The sequence below is a fragment of the Lipophrys pholis genome (assembly GCF_963383615.2).
Source record: "Lipophrys pholis genome assembly, chromosome: 9".
Taxonomy (NCBI): Eukaryota; Metazoa; Chordata; class Actinopteri; order Blenniiformes; family Blenniidae; genus Lipophrys; species Lipophrys pholis.
The window spans coordinates 12464545-12491451 of record NC_137639.1 but is presented as its reverse complement, the minus strand read 5'-3'; the positions used below and the strand labels follow the sequence as shown (position 1 = coordinate 12491451).

At 41.5% G+C, this 26907-nt stretch overlaps 1 protein-coding gene across 1 annotated transcript in view; it reads right to left on the bottom strand.

The window, feature by feature from the left end:
• cdkal1 (CDK5 regulatory subunit associated protein 1-like 1) overlaps window positions 1-26907 on the bottom strand; it is a 259787-nt gene that overhangs the window by 103419 nt on the left and 129461 nt on the right. The window contains exon 9 of the mRNA XM_080470764.1: window positions 8852-9018. Within this exon, the coding sequence (XP_080326890.1) occupies window positions 8852-9018 (167 nt within the window). The remainder of the gene's footprint in view (window positions 1-8851; window positions 9019-26907) is intronic.

Sequence of the window (26907 nt, the reverse complement as noted above, 5' to 3'; positions counted from 1 at the left end):
ATTTGTGTGTTCGCGTTTTCTCTATGTACATTGTTTTTTTTCCCCAACAGTCCAGAAACATGCATTGGTGCCTCTAAATTATCTGTAGTTGTTTGTCTCTGTGCTAGTCCTGTAATGGAATGGTGACCTGTCCTGGGTGTACTCTGGCTTCTCTCGAAAGTCACAGATCTGGCATCAAACGAATGGATTGTGCTTCTATGCAAAGGAGTATTGCAGTATGGACGGGTATGAACAGTTAAATGGACTAAATGAATCTGCACGGCCTGCAAAATGTCATACATCCTTGTTGTCTTCCACGACTTTCCCATAAATCTTAAACAACTCTATCAAAACTATAATGAAACCTGGAATTTGTCAAGAATAACTAACTTACACATAAACTACGATTTCTATTTATATCATTAACCTGTCAATAGCAACAAAAAAATAGAATCTCTGTTCAGGAAGAAATAATTACGTCTGTGGCAATTAAGACTTGATAGTACTAAAGAGAGAAGCTGAAGTTAAAAAAAATACATAACAGGGATACCTTAAGACTCGCACAGAACATTTTTTTAGACTATGAAGGAAGATATTTTGTAAAACCAAGCTCTTTTTTTGGGGGGGGGGGGGGGCACAGAAATTCACCAACATTTCTGTGAAGACTGGGACGAAGACAGAAGAAGAAAAGAAAACGTCTACTTGAAGTCCACTTAAAATCACCTGCACACCAAAACTGGTAATTTCCTGTAAGAACAGCCTTGATGTGGAGGAGCTGAACATCAAAAACAAAATAAAAAAAAAAAGTTAAAAGTAAATGTGAGAGAACAGTTTTTTTTTTTTTATTACCATTTGTTCAATCTTAAAGTGAAAATTGGGAGATAAAGTGCAGATGTTCAAATCGATCAACGGCCACACAGCAATTTGAACAAGCTGAATCCAAAGTTCCCACACTAATGGTTTAAGTGGCACCTGGTCACTAATTGGACGTGGGGTCTTGGTATTACGTTCCTGTATGGCGTGTAACAACATCACATTGGCGATTGCACTGAAACCGCACGGAACTGCATCAGCGCAGAAACCCAGACATATCCACAAACCCACACACATTAACAGGGCTCACCCGGGGGAGTCTGCCGAGAAAACCATTCTACAAGCCATCCCCATGATAGAAAGGCACGCACGCACACACGCCAACAGTCGGTGGGAACTACATTCAACAGCAGACAGAGAAAACTGGGATCCCTGTGGTATTAAACATTTCAAACACTCCAGGCTGCACTTGATTTTCCCTGGAGGCTAAACCGAGCCTGCAGCACCACACACACAGTGGAACTGAATTCTATGTATTGCACTCTAAAAGGGAAATTAGGCAAAGGTCTAGTATTTGAATGTCACACTGTATTGTGGTGCGTGTGTGTGTGTGTGGCTCATGTGGCGGCGAGCTGCATAAACCATGACAGTGATATCACATTTGTGAGTATTTTGTCACGTTGTTTACGTGTAATATTGAGAGTGTGCGTGACAAGTTTGTTCGCTGACAACAGGAGAAGTCAAGCACAAAATCCAACAAATCTACACATGAGTAAAGAATTGTGAATAAATACGGGTTTCACAATTCAAATCGCAGTCATTATTTTTGCTTTTGTATTTTATTCTTACACCTTGAAAAAAAAAAAAAAGCATTAACAGTAAAAGGCAACAAGAATGATTGATGTCGAAATGCACCATTTCAAGTGAAAATTTAAATCTCCATATCTTGAAAACACACTCCGCTGCAATAATTCAGCAAACTGTAATGCATTGCAATACGTCAGGAGCGAGGATTTAGAGGCGCATCAGAATGGTTTGAATGTGAGCATTCGCTCGGTGCTCGGTCCCTCACACAGCGCTACATTAGGCCTCTAATGTGAAGACGCTCCCAAAGGCTTCATTAAAATGAAAATGGTTTGAGAGAGTGTGGGTACCCATACAAATACACACCGCTTGAGCAGGTAAGAGATGGGGGTGTGTATGTGTGTGTGTGTCAGTCTTTTCCTCTGCTGGAGACATCACCCTGATTGCACACTGACCCTTGTTTACTTGTGTCACTGTGGGGACAACAATTGAGGCCCCCCACACAGGAAATCAATAAATTCCAAGGAAAAGACATGTTTTTTTTTGGTAGCTCAGAGGTGGGCACTGTTGGTAATGCATGGCTGGGTTGAGTCCCCTGCTCCGACACGCCACCTTGCAACGGGCGGCTCATTATCAGGTCTTCAGTGCTTCATGATGACACATTCATTTAATCCAGCAGAGTTGGGGAGGAAAGGCATTTTTAAAAGAGGCAGACCTTTCATCACAGGACTATGGTTTCACCCACCTCTGGGTTGGATTAAAGTTAAGGTTGCTAGTTGTTAGGGCGAGTTTAGTCATTAGTATGCAGGAAATGAATGGAAGTTAATAAAAAAGTGTGAACAAAAGCAAGGTGTGTGTGTGTGTGTGTGTGTGTGTGTGTGTGTGTGTGTGTGTGTGTGTGTGTGTGTGTGCGCGCGCCGATGAGCCACAGCAATAAGCACATTTTGTGCAACAGCTTCATTATTAGGGATTAAAAGAATGATTAGGACATCCTTTAACTCAGTGGTTGTCAACATGGAGTTCTATCCCCTCCACCCGATCTGAGATCTGCCCTATTGCTTTTATCTTTAAGGCATATTGTGTCTTTGTATGGAGGGGGACGTGTCTCCACTGTTTGGCTTCGCTGTAATGTTTTTGTGAAAATTAAAGATAAAACAAAAATGGAGTGTGCTCCTGCGAAAAGGAAGGTAGAAAAAGTGGCTTCTGCATTATTTACAGGTCCAGCTTATTGCAGAAAAATGGAATTGGCTGGAGATGTGAGTAATTTAAACATGTTCAGACTTAACTTTGTGTCATGTTTCTGAAACAGCAGTAAACAACACTAAACTATTTTTGTAAGCTAAACTCTGGTGCACTACTGAGCCATTGACACCAGATCCTGATTAGATAAGAAACAATTAAGTATCTTCTCATAGAGCTTCATCAACTGGCCTCCTCATGTCACAGCATTGCAAAGAGTGTTGATGTTATATTATGGTAAACCTCACAATATTTTGATGTTAAAATGCTGCCTTGTAAAAGATATACAAGATACTTCTCCTCAAATAGTAACATTTTAATCTCAGAGTGTGACATGTTGTTTCCAACCTGTTTCCATGTTAATAAGATCTAAATCAATGCTTTTAGCACAAATAAATAAAAAAAAAAGTAACTACAAAATGGCAGAAGTAAAAACAAGAGAAATGGAAATAATTGAAGGTAAAACCAATAAACATATCAAACTATTGCTTACACATGTAAAAAAACAGACAAAATATCTTGATTCCTTTTTGTGTCAATCTTTTTGAAACTGTGGCATTAAAATATAGGAATTTATTCAGTTATGCTGCAGATAATTAATTAGTTTGTATCATCATATAAATCATTTTTTTAGGATATACATTTTCAAGGCAATCTGACAGTTATTGAATGCATTGCGCATGTCACGTCCTCCCCCATCCTCTCACCCCACCTGGTAGAAAGATCGCTTGTAAAGGAACCACTTCCTCGCTACTCCACGTCTGTACACGACCCATTTTCCAGGAGAACGCAAATGTTGCAGGACCCCAGCTTTTTTCTCCGCATCTTTTTCAGATCTGCGCACCCAAAATGCATTGCGCTCTACGTCATGTCCCTTCAACCCTCACCCCGCCCACTCGAAAGTCTGTTTCAAAGAGGACCGAGGCCGGTGTTTTGAAGGGGACCAGATTCCGCTTGAAAAATCTGGAACCGAGTTTGGGGTGCATTCACATTCCCCCAAACAAAGCGGACTTTCCCAGAAAGTCCCTCAAGAGAACTCTGGTCCGCATCAAACGGGGGAATGTGAACGTGCCCTTGGATTACTCTCCAAACACATAAATGCCACAAGGGCAAGGGTTCTGTTCGTGTTTCGTTAGTTTCTTCTTCACGATTGGATGGTGCCAGCTTATGTTTTAGTCTTGCGATATCACGTCGACTCACGTACATGGTAGGCTGCGATTCAGCTTCCATTGTGCAATCTGCCCACAGCAAACTTCATGTCTCTCCAAAGGTTATTAGATTCATGTCATACGGTGCGGTTAGCTGTGAACTTATAAGATTGTTAAAATGGCACAGTGTGTGGCGGGCATTAGTCGCAGTAGCAGTAATGACTGTTTCACAGAATGGCACAGGTGACGGTTCTCAGTCTGAGTGAAACGAGCTCTGAGGAGGACGTTGAACCCACAATCCTTGTTTCATCCATCTTTAGTCTGAGAGCTACATACATGGAGGCTACTTTCACACCTCATTTCTTGTTTCTCCTAGCATGATAGATTCAATCACACAGCTGAGTCGGGCACACGCATTTATCCGTACGCACAAAGGCGAACCCTATATGATCAAGTACAGCTTCACTCTGTAGATGGACGGGGCTGCGGGAAAGCTGAGCAGAGGGAAAAAATATATATAGCTCGAAGACAAAAAACTACGGTCAAATGAAAAACAAAAAGTAGCATTGTTAAAGACATTTTCACGTGCGGCTACTCAGAAAGGAACCACTGACAGCACAATGCAATCAACTAAAATGTCAGGGAGAAGTGGCCCGTGAGAGGCGATTGGGCCTATAACTGCTCCAATCAGCAAATGGTGCTATGAGGCTGTCTACATCTGTCAGGGGAAAAAAAAAAAAAACGGCCGCACACGGAAAGAAATTGTGTGCTCTCGTGTGACAGGAATGAGACAGAGGCAAAGTGTTGATCTGTGAGTGTGTGTGAGAGAGGGTGATCTTTAACGGGGTAGTGGAGAAGTTACTTGGCCTTTTCAGCTTCAATCACGGCCATTCAGTACGATGCCGTTATATAAGTGCCGGTGTTCTTCAAAGGGAGGGACGGCAGGATATCATCTGGCCTTTACTTAAGATGATGGATAAATATACCTCAGAGATTGTTGGCCTTCATCATCATCATCATCATCATCATCATCATCCGATTGCTGTGATTACCATTTTGATTACCATTGTCGTGAGAACTGGATAAAAAAAGATGTAACAAGGGTAATTAGAAGGGAAAGATGAAAATTCCAAGAAAGATGAGAATAATATGATGACTTACAAAAGAAGAAAGAGGAAAGCAAAAAATAATGATAAAAGAGGGGGAAAGTAACAATGGAAGAGCAACAGAGTATCAAGGATGGGGCAGTGATGGCCTGGAGAGGATAGGGTTCAAATCCTTTCAATGATTAAATCATCAAGGGTATCTGGTGTTAAACTTCTGCCAAGCCAAACAGATCACCGTGGAGGGGAGCAGCCAAAAGGGAAAAATCCTTGTGAAAACATCAAGGAAAGTACAGCAAAACTTTCATCGCATCCCGAAAAAAAAACGTGTTTCACATTTCAGGTCGATTTTCAGTGAGGGGAAATGTTATGAGGAAGACGAGAAAGACGAAATGGGGCGGGGTGAAACGAGGGCGGCAGTGAAGCAGGGGAGAGGAGGGGAGGAGAGGAAGGGTAAATAGGGGACAGGAGCAACAAAAGACAATAACTTAAAGAGGAGCCGTCTTATCTTTCCTTATGTAGGTTAATTGACTGAGGAATTAAAGCTAAAAAAAAAAAAAGAAGATATAATTCAATTCAGTGCATTGACGTTAACAATAAAAGGGCCCTTACCATATGAAATGATTCTTTAACATACACACACAGACCACCGCTAGTGTGTCTTCCTAGTATATTTCTAATTATCAGTTAATTGTTATTCCCTATCATTAGGAGGGTGGTTTTTTAATTGTAATGTAGCCAAGCAGAAAGCCTACCTATACATGTGGGGGACAATTAGCCACCTCCATTAACCCCTGGTTAATTACAACCTCCATTGCTGCTTCCCACAGCACTTTTCTCAATCCTTCTTACCCCTCATCTCTATCCCCAGGCCTTCATCCCCCGTTTTTTATCCATTTTATTTTTTTTAAATATCTGCCCTCGTTTCATTTATCTATGATCTCCATCATCCTTGATTGTTTGATTCAAAGTATCTGTTTTTGAACTTCTCAGGATTTTCTCGAAACCAAAAAAGGAAAGAATTCAGTGTTTTTCTAGGTTACCATTCCCCTGCTTCTGCCCTCTATGTCCTCCCATTCCCCATTAATATCTATGTCCTCTACTTATTTCAAGTCGTTTTTATAAGAGTTTAGGACAAGTCGAGTTACTGTAACATTCATCCGTCTCCTGTCCCACTTCATCTAATTTAAACTCGCTTGGACTGGAGGCGATTTCAGATGACGACATCCAGAGGCAGGGTACACAAGTCCATCACAGAGCAAAGTCAGAGAGACAACCAACACACTCAAATTGTACAACTACGGGCAATTTACAGCCACGAATTCGCTTCAAATACATCTTTTTTTAGACTGAGGCACAGATTTGGATAATATGCAAACTTAAACAAAGAAAGGTCCCAAATCCAGAATCAATCTGTGGACTTTCTCGATGTGGAGAGAGATTGATCACCACCTACACATCTATGCAGCCCGTTCAAGCTATATGGAATTGGAAACAATATGTTACTTTCTTTAGATGCCTTCATGCGAAATTTACTTTCAGTGGTGAGCTCTTATATTTTAGCAGTGTGTTCAATGTAATTTTCACAAAAGGCTCGGCGTACCTGAGTGGTTTACCTTTCATTGAAGCTGACATCGAGATGGCACTCTACCTCACATTTCAAGCGCAACACTGCTCGATAAGAAGTACAGCGAAAAATGGCTTCAGACCTAAGTGAAAGTGTCAGCGGGCTTTTCTATCCGAAGCAAAGAGAGGTCTCAACATCTAAGTCGTCACTGGACTAAAGGTTTGTGATGAAGGCCGTGCACATCGCTCGAAAACACTTCATGGATCATCTGTCGTCAAAATGGGCGCGCAAAAGTAACGATGCCGCCGGAAGATCGATGCATCAGGGTTCGCACGCCAGGAAACACAAACATAATTCTACAAATACACTTGTTTTTTTTTGTTAAACAAAAGAAAGCACAACATTGGCACCACGAAAACTTGGGTAAAGATGAACAAGTAAAACGTCAGAACAACTCAGATGTCAAAAAGATCAAATAGATCAAAGCATTGTGGAAGACAACCTGCCTGAATGAGAGGGCTGTCATTGGATGTCACAAGACCTAAACCATATTTGTGCCTAATGAAGTTTTACTCCATTCTGGAAGAACATTAGCTTTACTTAAAGTTAGTCTACGGAAGATGAATCGTATGCTCTCATAAGGTAAGACCTGGCATTATATAAAGCGATTTTTAGGGCGATTGGCTCAAGCACCCCCACGACCCAAAGTTAGACGGAATAGTCTGGAAGATGGATGGATTGATTTTTTTTTTGGGGGGGGGGGGGGGGGGGGGGGGTGCTCACTATTCCAAACTCTAACATGTCGGTAAATAATATTTTATTAAATCTCAGCACTGCCGTCTGCTTGCGGAGGCCAGGTAGAGACGTTCTGCTGGTAATTTTCCTGATAAATATCGGCTTGCTTGGCGGGCTAACATTTTCAGCCAACTTGGCGATCTGAAAGATGGACCCCAGAGTAAAAATCCATCCCTCATCACCTTCTCTAACGCAATATTTAAAAGATTTTCACAGTAACAATAATGTGTCCGAAAATTGACCAACAGGTCCCTATCAAGAAGAATCTAAGGGAAATATTCATGCAGATTTGCCATAACAGCCATAACTGAGTTATTGAGGACTGATTTGCAGGGACATAAGCCGATCACTGTGATGTGAGCTTGCTCGTGTTGGTATAAAAATAAACTTGTTTTTTTAATTGAGAATCGGTGTGCCGTTTTATCATCTGGAAATCTGCATTGGTGAGGCTTATTTTTTTAACTAATCGTGGCATTGTGGGGCCCTCATACATTATACATCCATAGAATTTGGTCAATGGAAGACAATTAGACAATGGACTGCTACTCTGCATCCAAATCACCCGTCTGCCATTCAACTCTCCCTTTCTCTACTCTCCACAGTCAATTGTCTTGAAGCTGAAGCTTAACGGTCTATGGTTGGACATTTTAAGAATACATTCTGTTACTTGACACACTTTGAGAAACAATAAACTTAAAAACACAGACTTAAATTGGTGGAGGGAAAGAAAAAAAACAGATTCAAATGATTAAAAAAATGTGTCTCACAGGCCTGCAGACACACAAAGGGAGAACGAGGGGTCGAGAGAAAAAAAGAGGGGATAACAATGTCCATTGTTCCATTAGGGAAGACAATAATGACTGATAAAATGAGGTTGCTAAAGAGGACACAATGGCCCTTAATTGACTCATTAGGGGAAGAAGAGAATGAACTAATGAGTGGAGAATGAGTTCTGCAGCTAAACTGCTTGGTAAGCAAACCAGAAAGGCATTTGGTTTATTAAATCTAGGCAAAGCAATATTGTTTGTTCACAAATAGGAACTGAGAGACAACCGGGAGGAAGGCTGGACGGAGAAAAAGAAAAAGTTGTGAGTGTTTAAGTATTTTCGTTTCATTTATCACTGATTTTTTTTTTTTTAATTACCATTGATGGTACTTTTGAGCGAAAAGCTGAAGCATATCAGCATTAGTTCTTTTAGTACTCATCTTGTGGGGACATTACTCTATTTACACAGCTACACTGAAGGGGGGGACTCAGATCCCAGTTGTGCGGTTAAAAAAAGAATCATTATATTTTACGAGTTAACATTAGAGTTAGGAAAGTCTCACTAATGACGAGTCTCTCGGAAGTCAGTCGTGTCGTACGTGATGGAAACATGACTGCGCGTGTCCTATGTTCATACCTCCAGGTGTTCCAGGATATACGGTGGGTTAGTCATACCAAGCCTCAGCATGGCCCCTTCAGGAATCTCCTCGACGAGTCTCCACAATAAGGTGGGCAGATCGGTTCCGATATCTCTGCCGTAGGCCCCGGTGTCCTCGCTGGTCAACCAGATCTCACACACTCCCTCTGGAAGAAGACAAACACAAGACATGCTTCTTTTACGACTCGCCTGGCATTAAGAATCCTTGTAAGCGGATGTGAGAGCTTTTCAAACTATTAAGCACAACATGCTTTAAAAAGACAAACACGGCCTCGTGTTTCCTGAGCAGATCCCAAGTGGCTGTTCTTTACTGTGACTATTGCTCGTGTTCCTCTTAAGGGAATCTCACGTTTACATTTCATTAATTGGATGAATAATAACCTCACTCACTGTAGGTAATGAATGCAAAACCTATAGGCTCAAACCTGTCGGAAGTATTTAACTCACACCAATGTTTTCGTGGTCATATTAACTGGGTTGCCTTCACAGTTTATTATAAGCTTACGGAATATTAATTTTGCATGCTTTACTGATGTGAATTGAATTAAAAACTCCCATGCTACTTTCTGATAATCTTTGCGTCGCCAAAACCGGGGGGGGAAAAAACCCCACAAAAACATAAAATGGTTTGGGAGTTTGGTGTAGTTCGAAGCCAAATCCCCCAGGAGCAGCACCCTACACTGCCCCACTGTCCTCCCTGCTACATTCATCCATCATGTCTGAGAGCCAGCCGGCTCTGGACGCTCGTTTCAGGACGTCCAATCAACAATCAACTCTCCAATCAGTTGCACCTGATGAAGGTTTAAAAGCCCCCCTCACACACTCTTCCCCTCTCTCAGTCGGGAGCAAAATCTCCACACACCACATGAATGTAAAGCCGGGTTTATTCCATTTCTTCTCCCCTTTTATGTTGTTTCTGCCATAGCCAGAGATAACATTTTTCTTCTTCTTTGTTTTGTTTTTTTTACCTCCGCCATGGTACCTTCAACTCAAAATAAATGTGTTCTAGTTTTCAAGCTAAAGATGTAAGTTAAGTTGCCATTGCACCAGCTTCTGCCCGGTATTATTTCATTACCTTTAAGGGTATCTTTTTGTCATTGCCTAATGGCTCCATCGCTCTGGAAGAACCAGAACTCGTCCCGTAAACATGCATTGCAGAAATGTGAAGGTCACATGCAGCAAGAGGGGATGATCTACTGGCTTCATGCTAAATTAGAGCAGCACTCAAGAGCTGGAGCTTAATGACCGAACTGTCATTTGGCTGTAGGTCTGGAAATGGTTGAGTGTCTGCTTAAGCTATGTGTTAAGACATATTATGTCACGCGGGCACAGAAAAATGCATTTGCACATTCATAGATGCCATCATACAGAACGCCCGCACGCACGCCCGCACGACCGCCCGCCCGCCCGCCCGCCCGCCCGCCCGCCTGCACGCACGCACTCACAAATACCTGCCATCATTAGCATTAGTGCAGAGATAGAAAGATGCATGCAGTCATTCAGGTAGCGAAGAAGATGTTTGGCTAATTGGATAAGAATGTGTGCGTGCGTGCGTTTAAATGTCCACATGGGCTGGACAGATTATAAATGATGACAGTGCAATTTTCTAGATTATGATGAAAGAGTTTCCAGAGTTCATCATCACAGACATTAAGATGCACTAATGATTTCCCCTCAAAAAAAAAAAAAAAAACATCTTTCCACCATACACTTTGTGTAAAAATAATTGAGGACTGATTGTTCATTTGCTTCAGAGTTCATGTATTTTGCCTCATCGAAAAAAAGTTCAGGAAATCCTGTATCGTTTCATAATCCATTCATGTATTTTCAGTAAAAAGTCAGATTGTGTTCAACACTGCCTAAAACAACTTTAAAACCCCCAAGCAGTCGCTACGTCCTGCTTGTTTTTGTTTTCTTTTGGGTTTTCTTTCATTTTTTTCCAGGCGTATCAAATACACATCTACTGTAAAGCACTCTAAATCTTAGCTGTAGGATTTAGTGGTCAAGCTTCACACGATGACGTCAACATCTGCTCTCACCACTACAGTGTAGGAACGCAAGGGCAAGTTTAACAGCATTAATATGGCTGCTGTGGTTGCAGCATTTTATCATAAATCATGGTGCCATTTTCAACACGAAATCTTCCTAAATTGGGGCACACACCAGCATCACTTTAAAGTTTACAGCCCTGTCCCAGAATAACACTGACCAGGCAGTGTGTTAATCAAAGGCCAGGACTGCAGTAAACGGTCATAAACAAACAACAAACTGGTTCCTTACAAAACAACATTCCTTTGATTCCACTCGAGAAATGGTGCCAAGATAGTCCACCTGTGTATTGTCTGCTAATAAATAGCTCTTGTGATCCCTGTGTTAATTTGCGCTTTGAGCCGGGTGATGCTTTTGTGTGTGTGTGTGTGTGTGTGTGTGTGTGTGTGTGTGTGTGGGGGGGGGGGTTAAAACCACTCAAGGCCACAGCCATACACAGATCTCCAGACAAACTCAATACACTGCCCAGTAATTTGCCCTTTTGGCTTGCTTTTCAGCTGCTTTTGAGTTCCGTGTGCCAATGGTGTTGTTGTTGTTGGACAGAAAATGCAGAGAAGGTAGCCATCAGGAAATGTCTGCTCACTCCTCCTTCGCTATCGGCGATGATCTAAACAGCACAGCTGCTTCCTCCGGGTTTGGCCTGAATGCAGTGCAGAGAGGGTTCATGGTGGTCCAAGGGTAAATCATGCCTCATTCTTGTCAAGATTACTTGAAAAAGAAAATGAATAAATTACAGAAAGACATTGTCTCGTGAAAGATATGTGATTATATTGAAGTGGATCATGTTTAATAGAATACAGCAAACATTATCACGATAACCATATGGAATCAATATCATCCGTGAGAACAAAAGGCACTGAAAGCAAGTACAAACCCTGTAAACGGGACGCATAACAGCTTAATAGGTTGAATCCGAACAGGTTTTAATTACGATGAAAAGTGTCCTTGAGCATCTGAGTGAAGTTTAACAGTCTAGAAGGCTCTGACTGACCCTGGCATCTGACCATAAGTATGGCTGTTGAGTAACATGACGTTAAAAATGCAAAACTGAGTGAAATGAAATCGAAATAGCAAACTTTCCACTTGGCTGTGACCTGCGCATGTTTTCACTAGGAACCTTTCAACCTGAGGCCTTTTTCCATGTCACCCAATGATGTAGTTTGATGTCAAAGCAGCCATAAACAAGGGAGGGGAGCAGAATACTTTTCCTAAAAGCTATTAACATTCACTTAATTTGGACAAAGCAGACAGGCCAGCGAACAAAGTGTTATAGGCAGGGAGGGAGGCACTAGAAAAAGGAAACGGTTGGACGTATGCTGAAGTTCCATTCGTCTTTTTCCAAGCAAAACAACAAGGGTGACTGACAAACGCCACAAACATATCAAACCGTCATCAGCCCCGTTCTGTGCCAGATACCTGTTTGCTGTGCGTATCACTAAGTTTTTAGAGGAAGGTTTTTATTTGACTTCATCATTCAGAGAAGAGTTCGTTTATAAAGCTGGCAATTTAGGAAGTGATGAACTTTGGCAAAATTCAGCAACTTAATGACAAAACAACCTACCATCACCAATATAAACCAACGTACGGACAAATGAAGGTTTGTGAAGTTGATCTTTTTTTTTACACATGGGAAGTAACACATTTTCTGGAGCATGAACTGCAACGGTTTGTCACAGAGGGTATCATAAGGAAAAAACTGTTCTCGTTTGATAGAAAGTTTTAGTACCGAGTTTCTTCTAATCAACATTTTTCGTACATTTCCAACATTTAGCAATTTTAACAATGGAAAATTTGAGTTTGATAGGAGTTTGAAGTTTCGTTGTTATTTCCCAGTTAGAACGGAATATTCCCACATCAACATACCAATCAATTTAGTTCTCAGGTCCACATCAGGTCCAATTTATCACAAGTTCGCTTTACAGTTTTAGACTTAATAATAAAGAAAACTGTGAAAAAAGAACAAAATTCTTTATGTTGTCCCCCCCCCCAGGCATAATAAAGAGGGGAAAAAATGAGAAGTCTAGTTAATCTTAGTCAAAACAATAGTAGAAACTTTGGTGTAGGTTTATAACAAACATGAATTATTTTTCCTTTTATTAATAGTGTCATTGTGTATGACAGGAAGTGTGGCTCGATGTTATTTGACAACAGCTTTCAGGAAAAAACAGTGTTTTACATGTTAATCATTAATCAATAATAATGTTATTTCCATAAGTTGCAGCACTGTGTCGCTTGCATCTGTATATGTGTGTGTTAGCCCTGTATGCATCATTATGCAGTTTACATGTATGATTTCTTCTGGACCCGTGTTTCCATGCTGCCTCTGGACAAAAAGGAGAATTGAAGGAGATAAAGGATGAAAGTGTTTATATTCAAATGTGACGGAACCGGTTGAGTCAGGTGATTGTCGAACTGAAGTAAAAGGATAATTGTTTTAAGGGTCAGAAATCCTAAATGAGACAAAAAGCGACATGACGGTGCAGTTTTACATCACGCTTGCGTCTGTTTCTGCCCGCCGAGATCCCCTCAGTACGGTTGTGTAACAGCGGTCGCATATTTTGTATATTACTGATAATGCTGTAACCCAACCCATCACAAGCCCTCTTAAATGTTAATGTTGCATTTCTTTGAGTAACCAGATACAGATTTGAGATGCATGCAGATACATACAATGGAAGCCAGGCTTTTTGGGATATAGGAGTTTGAAACTCAAAAGTTGCCTTAATGCACAGCGTTTCATTTGAACTGATCTACTGAAAAAAATGATATAGTAAGATACAATCGAGGCAAATTCATAAACCTTCTCAAATCTGTGCTGTGTGTATATGGATTGTGTATGTGGAAGAAAATGCACATAAGTGACCCTTTCTATCCGAACCATATAGATGTAAGCTCGGCATCCCTACTTATCTTAATCTGTTTGACATGATATACATTTTGATTGGCTGCCAGGGGCTGCACTGCTTAACAGATTATAGATTAGATGCACATAAAGATGATCCTATTAAACTGTATTAAAAAGCCTACTTTCCATAACACAAGTCAACACACGGTAAAACGTCCCACAGTTTGCACATGGAGGAAGAGTCTGTGAGATGCAGAACGGGGAGGGGGGGACATCAAGGTTGATCTGAATTGAATGCCTGGTGTCTCAACGACTTTGAAATGTCTTGCAACGTCTCAGTTATTTTTCCATGACGTCTTAATCGATTAGCGATAGTCCTGAGTGCTAACAATCTGGATATACGTCCTGATATAGCCTACATTTAAATACTCGCACATACACGCCCACTTGTGCATCACGCTAGCTTAATGTATACAACGTGCTTAGCTATGTGTTGCTTTGTGTCATGGAAAATATGGACTTAATGGAGCCTAATAGGATTATCTTCATGTGCATATAATCTGCAGTCAATTAGACATTACCAGTCAGGATGAGGGAAAAAAAAAAAAAAAAAAAAAAGCCCCGTCGAAGTGTAACCGCAGAACTACAAAATGCAAAGATAAAACATTTAGAGAAATCAGTGCGAGTGTCTTAAGAATCAACCGTAAGTTATGAACTCTTTACCCTCGCGGCCTGACCAGTCTCAACTCTCTCCTTATCTTGGTTCCCATGGATACTGATAATTAGACAGTAAATAAGTATGCAAAAAAAGTGCATTCAGTGCCCGCGAAGGGAGAGGAGGGTCAACATGGACAGTACAGGGATCGATATGTTCCCTCTAAAGAACATCCAGTCTGAGAAGAAATCCACACGGAGAAGGAAAAAAAATGGAGAAAGACAAAATGCATATACATGATGTGGAATCAATGATGGCACCATACATATAAAGTTGGTTTATAACCTCTATTCGTATGCTCAAATAACACAACACTTTTTGGCCTCTTTAACAGATCAAGCCTATTTCCTCTTCTTTTTTGAAACACTTTTTATTAAAATGAATTCAAATCAATTTCATAGCTGGGAAACACGACTTCCCAGATGTCAACACAAACCTCTCTCCCATGCAAGATGGAGAGAAAAACGCACACAGCTGCTTGGAGCTATCACTGCATTTGTTCAACATGAACATGTGTCAAACAATAATATATATATATATTTTTTTTAACTATTAAAGGGATGTAGAAGTTGGCCTTATACACTGATAATGTGTACTATACTTTATACACATTACATCAATTTAAACCACAGCCTCCTTTAAGAAATGACTCAGTTCTTCATCAGAGAAAAAAAAATAGAAAAAGCCCACGCAGGCACCTCATCTATATCTATGTAACACTTCTGTACAGTGCTACTGACTGGAAGGCCTGTCTGACCTTCAATCACATTAGTCCCTCCCCATCCTCCCCCATCACTTCCCTCTGGCTGTCTGCCTCCACAGCAAACCTCCCCACCCACCACTGCACGGCACCAAAAAAAATAAAAAATAATAATAATGATAATTCTGGGGCAGATGTCAGCAACAGCAACTTGAGAAATTAAATGATACATTTGGAAGGAAAGAGATTTGTGAAAAGTGAACACTTGAACTACGAGGAGATATGATTTGTTGGAAGAAGAGGAGGGAGACATCAATATTGCATTGTACTTCAGGATATGTTGGAATAGCGGTGGTAAATTTACCAACATGGCAGCGAATCATTTGGCACAGCCTGTATCACACCAACATTAACAGAGTCCTTTTCTCCCCCACATTTTACTGGAAACTAATTTAAACACCCAAACAGTACAAAAACTATACTGTATAATTATTACTTTAATTGGTTTACACCCTCCCTAATCCCTGCCCCCGAATGATTCGAGCAAACATATGTAATATCACGTTACCACTTCCCATAATGCATTTGATACTTATTTTCTAGCAACTTCTTTTTTTAGGCTCGCAATTAAGAACTCTCACTGAAATCCATAAACTTTACTAATAAACACTTGCACACAAACAAGCAACTAGATACTTGCACATAGACACAAGCTCTCCTTCAATCCCCACCACACACATTAACGCAGTGCAACTCCTGCACACACAACACACACACACAGAGTTTAATTGCAGTAATTAAGCAGCTTAATTTAGAGCAACAACTGTTGATGTGGTGCGTGGGTGTCTTGGCAGGTAGCATCATCATCACGGATTAACCCAACAGACACACTTGTGCATGCAAATATCCTTTCTCTGGCATGTTTACACTAAATACATGCATGTGTGCATGCACACACTGATGTGCGCGAGCTGCACGGTGCGTGTGTGTGTGTGGGAATATACACGTGTGGATGCTTTAATGAACAGCCTACACAATCCCTTAAACAACAACGCATCCGCCTTAACCTACTTTCACATAGTTTGTGAACTACAGGCGTGACCCTCTGCGCTCGCCTGCGCATGACACAGAATGTCTGAATACATCAAAGCTTTTGGGTTTGTGTGTGTGTGCATGCGCATGCAACGTATGCCGTAACATATATGGGTCAGACATATTGTATGGATATATCAAAAGTAATTGGCAAGAAGTCTCCTACCGCAGTGCATGTGAGTGTAACTCTGTGCATGTGCTATACGTGTAAGTGTGTGTGTGTGTGTGTATATGAATATATAGGGTGTATTAGGGTGGAAAGTCATATCCCTTCTTTCATCTAGTTCTCACTCACAAAGTGTGTGCGTGTGTGTGTGTGTGTGTGTGTGTGTGTGTGTGTGTGTGTGTGTGTGTGTGTGTGTGTGTGTGTGTGTGTGTGTGTGTGTGCGTGTGCGTGTGCGTGTGTGTGTGTGTGCGCGTGCGTGTTATCAAAGAGAAAGCATCTTGTGAAGCTTCTGAAGTCGACAGACTGCTGCATATAAGTGAATTCTTTGGGGACTAAAATCAGACCTTCAGCTGCCTATAGTGGGAAAACACCAGTGATATTTCAACTCAACGCATGACCAAGGAAAAATGGAAGTGGAGCTGATAACTGGGCATTTGACAAGTTGTGGATACACCCGGGATGCTATGGAAATGCTTATTTCCACTACTGAAAGCCAACCAGGTTTAGCTAATGCAATATAGAGATATTAAAAAAGGCAGATGCTTTCCAACGCCTTCCATCCATAATACAATCAAGCAAGAATCACACCAACATGCTGACTTTCAACAGAATTACTTGTTAAAAAACTCTTCAATGCACCAAGTTTATTTTTTTTTAATTAAATCACCAAATATACCAGAGACGAGTTGCTCTGAGGTGCGACATGTAGCTAATAATTTGGTGTATGCCTGCCAGGGGTGTTAAACGTAAGGCCCGTGGGCCCACGAGAGGCTCCAATATGGCCCGCCAAACCAATAAGCAAATTTTTGAAATAGATAAACATTTAAAAACCAAAATTCTTAACAGTAGCGGACACAAGACAAAACCGACATCCTGAGATCATTGCAAGTAAACCAGCATCAGCCCCAAAGTCATGTTGTCTGGGTGAGTTTGAAAGAACAGGAATAATACAAAAAAACAGTCCTTTTGGACATTTCGCTGTATTTTTGCATCAGAATAAATCATTATAGCTGGCTTTGTGTTGAGATTGTAGTATTTTTCAGCAGTAAATATTTGGTTTTGTGAAAATATCGACATTTTGATCACACAGACGCTGCACCACAATAAAGAGAAACTTTAAAGTTCAAATTTTAAAGGTGATTAAGGCACTATTTCACCAGTCAAGATGGAATTTGTTTAGCCTGTTACTACTCGAGGACATAAAAGCTTTGCAGTGAAGTGAAACTGAACCGACTATCTATGTCACATCCAGGCTAATGATACAGATTGCAAGAAGAAAAAAAGAAAAAGAACAGCACCAATGTTGGTGTCTAAAGTGACGTCTGCATTCAGATCTGAGGGAAAGACATCAGAAAAATCCCATCAGAAACTGTGACTGGCAGCACATGTGATGATCAGTGTGATTTAGAAGGAAAAACAGAAGAGCAACTCTTCCCCTGGTTTCTAAGTCTGTCAGTGTGGGATGTGATCAGACTGTCAGTAAGAATACCGCATCGACATTTACACAGAGGGGGTATTACAGCAGGGTTGCAGGGCATAAATCTCTCATTACAGATGCTGTCAGCTCCAAGTGCATGGCATTGTTCCTTGATAAATTATTTAAAAGTTGAACTTGTAATTGCAATTCTCACCTGCTAATGCACTGACGCAGCAGATCTTTAAACGCGCTGATGAGAAATAAAGTTGGAAAGATGTGTTTTTAGCAAACTTTATCTCGAAAGGCAGATTATGGGAACTGTCTCGAGATCTGACCCAATGTCATTCTATCAAGATAATGAACTTGTACTGTAAGCTATTAAAAGCACATGAGTTGAGGCTGAGGGGAGGGCGAACGGCTGATGGGGCGCGTGGATTAGAGGACAGGGAGCCTGAGACACAGAGAGTGGGGGGGTGGGGGGGGGGGAGTCAAAGGAGGCTATAGGGGCAGATCTCATTTCTGTATGCTTCAGAGACCCCAGAAACTGCACAGTGCTAAGGGCGTCTCTCTCACACACACACACACACACACACACACACACACACACACACACACACACACACACACACACACACACACACACACACACACACACACACACACACACACACACACACACACTGAGATTACATATGGAAATGAGTTCCTATTAAAAAGTCATCGAGGTGGTAATGGTTAATATCATCTGTCAAGAAGTCAAGGCAGTGGACACACGTGCACACACGCATACACACATCCAGTGCTACAGTTGTGTTATTAATCAGACATAATAAGGTTTAACTCCTTTCAATTCAAGGCCGTTGACCTAATTTCTCTGTGTGCCATTTGTGTGTGCGCGCGCGCGCGTGTGCATTTGAGCTTCTGCAGGCACTAATTTGATAAATAATAATACGTCTGGTCAGTATTTATGCTAATATATTCATGACCCACCAGCAGGCATCATGTTTGTGTTTGTTAATTCACTTAGCCCATGTGTATGTGTGTGTATGGCCGCGTGTGAGCGTGTGTGTGCCTATGGAATTAGTAACTGTAGGAAGCCCAGACGAACTCTGCACCCTGCTTGTGTCTGTGTGAGTGTTAATTAAGTTAGTGACTTCATAATATATTGGGTGTGTTTGCAAAAGTAAATCGTATAATGCATGTGTGCGGGGTAACCTCGAACTGTATTGTACAACATTATCATATGAGGTAAATATTAGCATTTTTATGTAAACATATGGGACATTTGCCACGTTAAGGCTTTTGAATAACCGCCGCGGCTTGTTTACGGCGGTAAAACACATAACAACAGGTAGGCCATATGCAGAGCCGCTGATCTCAATCTGCTCATCGTCACTTATATGTGCTGTCCTTTACTTAAGGGCTGTGATCCTTAATTTACATTTACACGACATGTTCACATGAAAAACGGAAAAAGGCTTTGTTTTGGGTGTCCTTTAACGAGACCGAGGTGTTTGGAGCCACTTCAAAGCTTTTTGAAAACGTCTTAACTCCGTCTCCACGGAAACGGGGCAACGCTTTTCTGAAACACGGCGGCTGCGCACCACAGATGTAGTAATACAACAATGGCGGCCTCCCAGTCATTGTTCTCCTTGGACTTGGTATTTTAATAGTTATGAGTCATCTGTAACAGCAATCCAATGTCAACATCTATCTATATGAACGCTCATGCATACGCCATCGTTAATGTTTATATCATTGTTCTCTGCGTGCATGTGAGAGTGGTTTCATTCTAAAAAAAACTAATAAAACAACCATCAGTGCCAACTTGTGGCCTGGCATGCTATCTTGCATGCTCATTTTCAGAATTTCTACCATTTCTGTGTAAAAAGACATCAGCACCATAAAAACGATGTATTTTTCACTGAAATCTTTGTTGTGTAAACAGGACTCAAGTCAAGATTTGCTCAACTGACAAATACGGAGCGTGCCCAGACAAGTTCAGTTTCCAAACGTATCATAAGCCAGATCTATACATTTCCTAAAGCCTACATTTTGAGGACATCTTTGAAACCATATTCCGAGGGAAAGGGTAAAACCAGAGTAGATTTCTACCATCTGTACAAAGACGGAGTCTTTCAGAGTGATGTGGTCCGGACAGGTTTGGCAGGGACTGGAAACAGCCTTTCAGGAGGAGAACTTCGCACCAGCTGCGAAGCACTGTGGCCGAAATGTCACGGTTTTGTGTTGCTCCGCTGCCTCGGGGACTGGACAGCTTGCAGTCATTGATTCAGCAATGAATTCTGCAACATATTAAAGAGTGCCCGAAGATAATGTTTTCACTCTCAGCCATCTGCCCTCAAGTTGTACCAGACATGAACCTTTCAACAGGATGTAAAAATCTGGAGTACATTTGCAAATCAAACCAGATATAGTTCTGGGATTTAAAAAAAAAAAAAAAAAGGGGGGGGGGGGGGGGGGGGGGGGGGGAGTTTATGGAGAGGCTTGTTTCTGGGCAAAGATGTATGTGTGGTTGTGGGGAGATTTGAAATGTGGAGTACATGCAAGTAAAGCCTCATCTGTTTTTCTACGACTTTCTGCATGAAGTGGAGTCAAAAGTTTTATGGAGTTGATGTCAAAGTCTCGTAGGCATTTATGCAGAGGAAAAACTTCTTTCTCCCATAAAGGAGAATTATAAGCCTCTAAGGCCGAGAGTGTGTTTGTTTTGCAACAAAATATCACATCTATGCATAAAAAAAAATAAAAATTCTTGCAAATGTTTGCAAGTTTAATCGCGAATACTAGCTCATAACAATTCTGGATCTAGAAAGCAGAGGCCTTGACACTTGTTGGTTTATCTGAGCTGCAAACTCACACACACAGAGAATCTCACAATGGGAGAAATGCTTGTCATTCTTACGGCACAAAAGCACATTGCATTCTTCTCTCCCAGATCTCCTTCAGGGCCAACGAGGGCTGGAATGGCTGGAAAGTCAACACTTTAACATCAGAGGTTGTGCTAGATTTTTGCGTCATCCGTCATGATGGTGGATCCCCCCCCCCCCCCCTAAAGCAGTGTTGCTAACCCTTAACTACGACCGATTAGGTGGACAGAATCTAGAACTTTTAAATAAAAGGCAAGAAAGCTACTTTCAAGATTGTAGGAATGTGGGGGGGGGGAAAAAAAAGCTGAGTTTTATACGTGTCAGCTGCGCTTCTGAGGAGGTCCTGCTACGGCTCGGCTGGGAATTTCTTTTGATCCTAATGGACTTGGAATGAGTGCAATTAAACACCTCAAGAGTGATTGCCATTAGATTTTGCATCTGGTGGAGCTTTTAATGTTGCGAGTGACGAAGCCAAGCTCGGCGGAAACAATGCAGACTAGTAGCAGCACTTCTTCCAACACTCCAAATCCTGGGGGAGAGTCCCTCCTGTGGATTTCATCAACAGTTGGCAAGACTTTTAAAGTGGGGTGTCTCAATCCGGGACAAAAATCCTCCTCTGAACAAGTGGGGCAGCTGCCTCCTTCTCTGACCCACGTTGATCGCCAACACGCTCCAGCGCTGTCAGTTTGTAGTTTAATGCAGGCGGCATGCGGATAGAAATTACCTTCAGTGTTTTTTTTGTTTTGTTTTGTTTTTTTAAACCAATGGGATTATCTCATTGAAAATATTCAGTGAACATAAGTCCCGGTTGATACAAATGGGAAGTATTAATTATTACTCATCAAGAAGAGCGGGTACTTTATGTGATTGTGAATTTGCATCAATTCTTTTCCGAGATGTGTAAACGTGAGTATTTCTGCTTGTCAAACACACTTTCAAGAGTATCTCAGTCACGGTTTCTCTCATAGTCAACTTCAGTTATTCCCTTGTATATTTTACGGATCAGCTCGTTGAGGGAAAAACGACCCAATCAATAGGCAACGCCACTGATCTACAGAAAAAAAAACCCAGCTGGATCTTATTGGGTCTGCATTGGCAACGATCTGAACATCTGCTTAGAGCAGGAGTCGGAGGAGGACAGACACTGAAGCGGGGCCATAAAACTGTCAATTCCCATTTGCGACTCACTTTTTTCACATGATTTTGATTTTACGTTTAGAAAAGAGAGAAGGAACTTGTTTCTTCACTGCCGGATTCTGGATGTCGCAAATAAAGCCACCTCAGCGTTTTCCCACGTGGCGAATGAGAATGCCATCATGTATTGAATACAATATGTCAAAAAAAATAAGCAAATAAAAAAATGCCGACAATACTTTTTGAGTGACTCTGCTTTTCTGAAATGCTTGTTTTGTGATTGAAGGACCGTCTCAACAATGTTTTCAAGAGAAAATGGAAAACGTTCGTTGGGTGCCTGGGCTTTGGAGCAACTGAGAACGGCACCCAATGTGGAACTTTTCGAAAACTCTCTGGCTCAGTGAAAACAGCGGGAAATGCAACTTTTTCGAAACGCAATGTAAACAGCTCTTCTGCGCATGCACGAGTAGATGGACAATACAAAACAATGTTTGCCTCCAGAGAGTCATGACTCCAAGTCCATATTCTCCTGGGACTTGGTACTTTTAGAGTTGAGAGTCTCTTTCCATATGAATGTCCACGTACATGCCATTGTATATAGAATATTGTTTTCTGTGAGTTCTTTCATTACAAAAACAAACCACTAGTTGCCCTACGTGAAAGTCATATCGTTCAAAACATTACAGTGCAAACACAAAACCTTTATGAAAGAAACGCACAAAAATGATGCATTTTCACTTGAACTGCTGGTGTGTATATATGGGGCCCTACATTTTTTTTGTTTTCCCCATAAGTTACTGAATTTAAATTGAAAATTAGCTAATATTTGTATGGTTAACAATATATCTTACTTTTACCTTCTGATATGTTGTCTGTGTTGTTTTGAGAAACATATAAGCTTATTTCTTAAAATGTTCTACATTGTCCCAAACATCCCAAAAATACCAGAATGAAACATTGTGTTATTATTATTATTATTATTATTGTATTATCCAAATAAACTGAGAACTTTATATATTAAACTTCAACACTGCCCAAGTAGCTAAATGGTGTGTTTGAGAGCAAACGTATTACAGTTATCACCTTCACAGATATAGAAAAATCCTGACAAGTAAAAGTGCGAGAGCAAACTACTGGGCACATATGTAATCACACAGAGTTCAGAAAACAAGGCAAAAGGCTTTGGAGGAAAGTTGTGGCCTCAATACACACACACACACACACACACACACACACACACACACACACACACACACACACACACACACACACACACACACACACACACACACACACACACACACACACACACACACACACACACACACACACACACACACACACACACACACACACACACACACAGTGGGGGTCGAAGTGAATCAGGCACAGGGTTTTCTGCAAAGTGACAGATGTGGCGACGGGCTGTTCAGTCAGGCAGAAACACTCAACGATTTCTTTAGCTGAAGACCTGGAGTGACAGTGAGTGTGGCTGGAGAGAAACGTGTCAGGACACACACACGCATACGCGCACACACACCCACACACACACACTAGAACATCTAAAAATGACTTAAAACAATTCTTAACAGTCACAGTTGACATAACGCTAACTTTATTTCGGACCATATCATGCAATATCACAACATCATTGAGCCATCAGCACAATCGGGAGGGACAAAGCTGCAATCCCTGGTCAAGAAAGAAAAAAACCCAAAAAAAAAAACAGTTGGATGTCAAAATCTGTCCTGATAATCAATGATAAGAAAATGTTGTGACAGGTTTGCTAAAGCTGAGAGCAAAGCTGCAGTAGGAGTCTGACAGAATCGGAAGGCAGACAGAAACATGCTAAGACATGTCCTAACATGTGCAGGCATGAACCCCACTGTGGAAGCCTGCGTTGGTGTGTTCGCAAGCCGTGGCAAACAACAGAATTCTCCTTACTTCCTTGCCAATGGAAACTGGTCCCACTTTTTTTTTTAACCACACTGTGGCTGTGCCTCCTCCCTATGATCAAAACATTGAGAACACTGCAGACAAGTAAACATGAAAAAAAAAATAAATAAAAAAAAGGGTTGTGTTTGTAACTTCTTCCATTATCATTGTTCTTCCTGTTGAAGTTTCACTGAATTCTTTGCCTTGTGATGTTTCACTTTCCTGGATTCTCTTTTTGTCGTCTTACTTTTATCTTTCTATCATCTCCTACAGCAATTAACTTTCTCTGTTCAGCCTCTGTTGTTCTTTTCTCCGGTATTTATCTGCTTTATCCAACCAGCCAAGTGTCAGCCTCGTCCATTCTGCTGAAGCAAAGCCACGAAACAACGATCTCCCAAGCTTTTCGAACACTTAACATTAAATCGTGACAAAAGTAATACGCCATAGTGTAAGACTGCTATCCAAAGCCATGGTAAACCTCGTGCATGAGGCCAATTTATTGCAGGACCAACCAAACACATTAAGACCTAAGACGCATACAGAGACGTCAATTCACATAAGAAGCATGTCTTTGGCTTGTGGGAAGAAGCTGGAGCACCTTAAGACAAGCCAGCACAGGCAGAGGGAGTTCATCCAAACTTCAAAGAGAAATTTGAGTACACAACTGACAAAAAAGGAAAAAAAAACAATCACAATTTAAGAATATTTTTCATTGTAGTCCACTTAATATATGTTTCAGGCTGGTTTTTTTTAGTCACCATCTCAGCTGCAGCAATGTGACCATTTATGGTGCCATCACTGAGGAAACCTCATGTTCTACCACAATGTTGTTTAACCTCAATTCTGGGGGAAAACCTGAACTTCTTTCTTGTGGATATTTTTACGAGCAGATTAGTGTTTCTGAGCATTTTAATAAACTCACAATATTCCCTTCAGATGCTTGTTAGTCAGACTTATGCAGAAAAATCAATGCCGCTTTGAATGTTCACGCATATATCGTGCAGTGGCTTGAATGCGAGTTCGTTACTGCAATCCCTCGATGAGGATTTTTGTGAAGTCACACTGGAGGGCACATTAACACAAAAAGCTTGCTTTTGGTTGGATTTGTTTGCACTGAAACATTGCAGCAATGTGGTCAGGACAAAATGTTTGTCGAGAGGTTTTTACATCGTTTTAACTGAATAACTGAGCATGCGATAAATAATGTGTTTGTTGAATAGCTGAAGTGACTGAAGTGAATTATTTTTAAACTGCAGCCGGGCAAAACAAAGGTTGTTTATGAAAGGGCAATGCCATGCACGACCTGAAGCACAGACACAGAGTTAAAAGGCTTGCAGGGAGCATGAGGACGTGTACGCTGGTTTCGAGCATTTGCGAGCAATTTCTCTGAGGAAGTGTTTGTGCCCGTGTGTGTTTGTGTTATGTTTCGGTTTGTGCATGTGCATCAGCTGTCTCCCCTGTAGCCCCGCCATGTCACCCAACACCAGGGGCTTGTGGCTTCGGCCACGGGTGGTCCACTATGTGAGAAGTGCTTCCTGCAGGGGGTGTGAAGAGACCCCCTGATGGTACCAAAATATATACCACAGAGGGAGACACATGCACACACTCGCGTGCACAATTGCACACACAAACGTCTACACGGGGACGCAACTTATGCTCACAAGATAAGGGTTTATTTTGCTAGGGACCGAGGACATTCAGAATATGTCTTTGTTGTGACCACACTCCTTCACCGAAGGTCTGTTTATTTCTCATTTAAATGGCGCCACAAAGAACATGGATTTGTAGGATGAGCAGGATGGCTGCACCCGTCAGAGACATCTTACTCAGCTGCTGACCCTTATTTGGTATTTTTGCTTGTATAATTGAATATGTTGGCATTTGACAATATGGGTGAGGGCGAGACTCAAATGTTGAACAAAACAGGAGCTTCGGTGGCGTGCGGACGAAGCGCACAGCCACAACAGCCCGGTGCCTCCTCCTCATGCTGGTCACACGCTGCAGTGGGACGGCGTCCCAACCTACAACCGGCATTTAGAACAAATCAGCCGGCGTGGTCGTGTTGTTTACTCTGGCTCAAACAGCACGCCAGTGCTGGTTGAGGAGAAGTCCGTGGAGGTCAGGTCAGGACTGCTGGCTGCCTGATGAGTATCAGAAGTGCAAAACAAGAGTGCACAGCAACGGCAGATTAAAGTCCCCGTTTACGCGACAGTGTTTTCAAGTGAAATCGCGTCGTTTTCGCGTTTCCGTTTCAAAAAAAGTTATCTGACACAATGGTGAGTACGCGGACATTCGTATGGACGGATGACCAAATTCGACTGCTATTCTGGCTGACTCAGTTATAAAAGTACCAAGTCCCAGGAGATTATGGCCTGGGAGTCATGAAACTCTGGAGGAAACATTGTTGTTATTATCCAGATACTCGCTGATGAGCAGACAGACTATTTACTGCGGCCGTGGTGTGGTAAGCAGGTTTCATTAGTGTGTCAAAGCAGCATTTCAAAATAATTGCATTTTCACCCATTCCACAACAGAGCATTTTCAAAAAGTTCCACCTTGGGAGACATTTCAAAAAGTTGCATTTTCAGCGGGCTTCGAGCATCATTACCGTATAAACGGATGGCCGAAATGCAACAACATTTTTCCATTTTCACTTGAAAATGTTGACTTCTAAACGGGCCTAAGATGTTTGGCTCTTGGCTGAGAAGGATTAGTTATTTTCTTTTCAAGAGACACGCTCAACTCTTCTCTCATCCCACAGATGCACGACAAAAATAAACACACTTTACAAGCGCAAAGAACGAATTGTCCAGAGAAGACAGAAACTCTACCAACAACTAATTCCTGCACTTCTGTGCAATGTTTACTAATGTTTACCAAGAAAGGACGCTTTTTAAATGCAACGTGACAGTCAGTGCATCCCTGGACTCAAATCCCCAATAGCTCCATCTACTTCCATCATAGTTTTGAAACTATTCTCTTTCTCTTGTTTGACTCGTCCCACAGGGCAGAATCAGTAATTAGGTACCAGTAATAAGTCAACGATCGCGTAAATATTTGTTTTTACATTTGTGCCTCAAGCCCTGAAAGTGGCCCA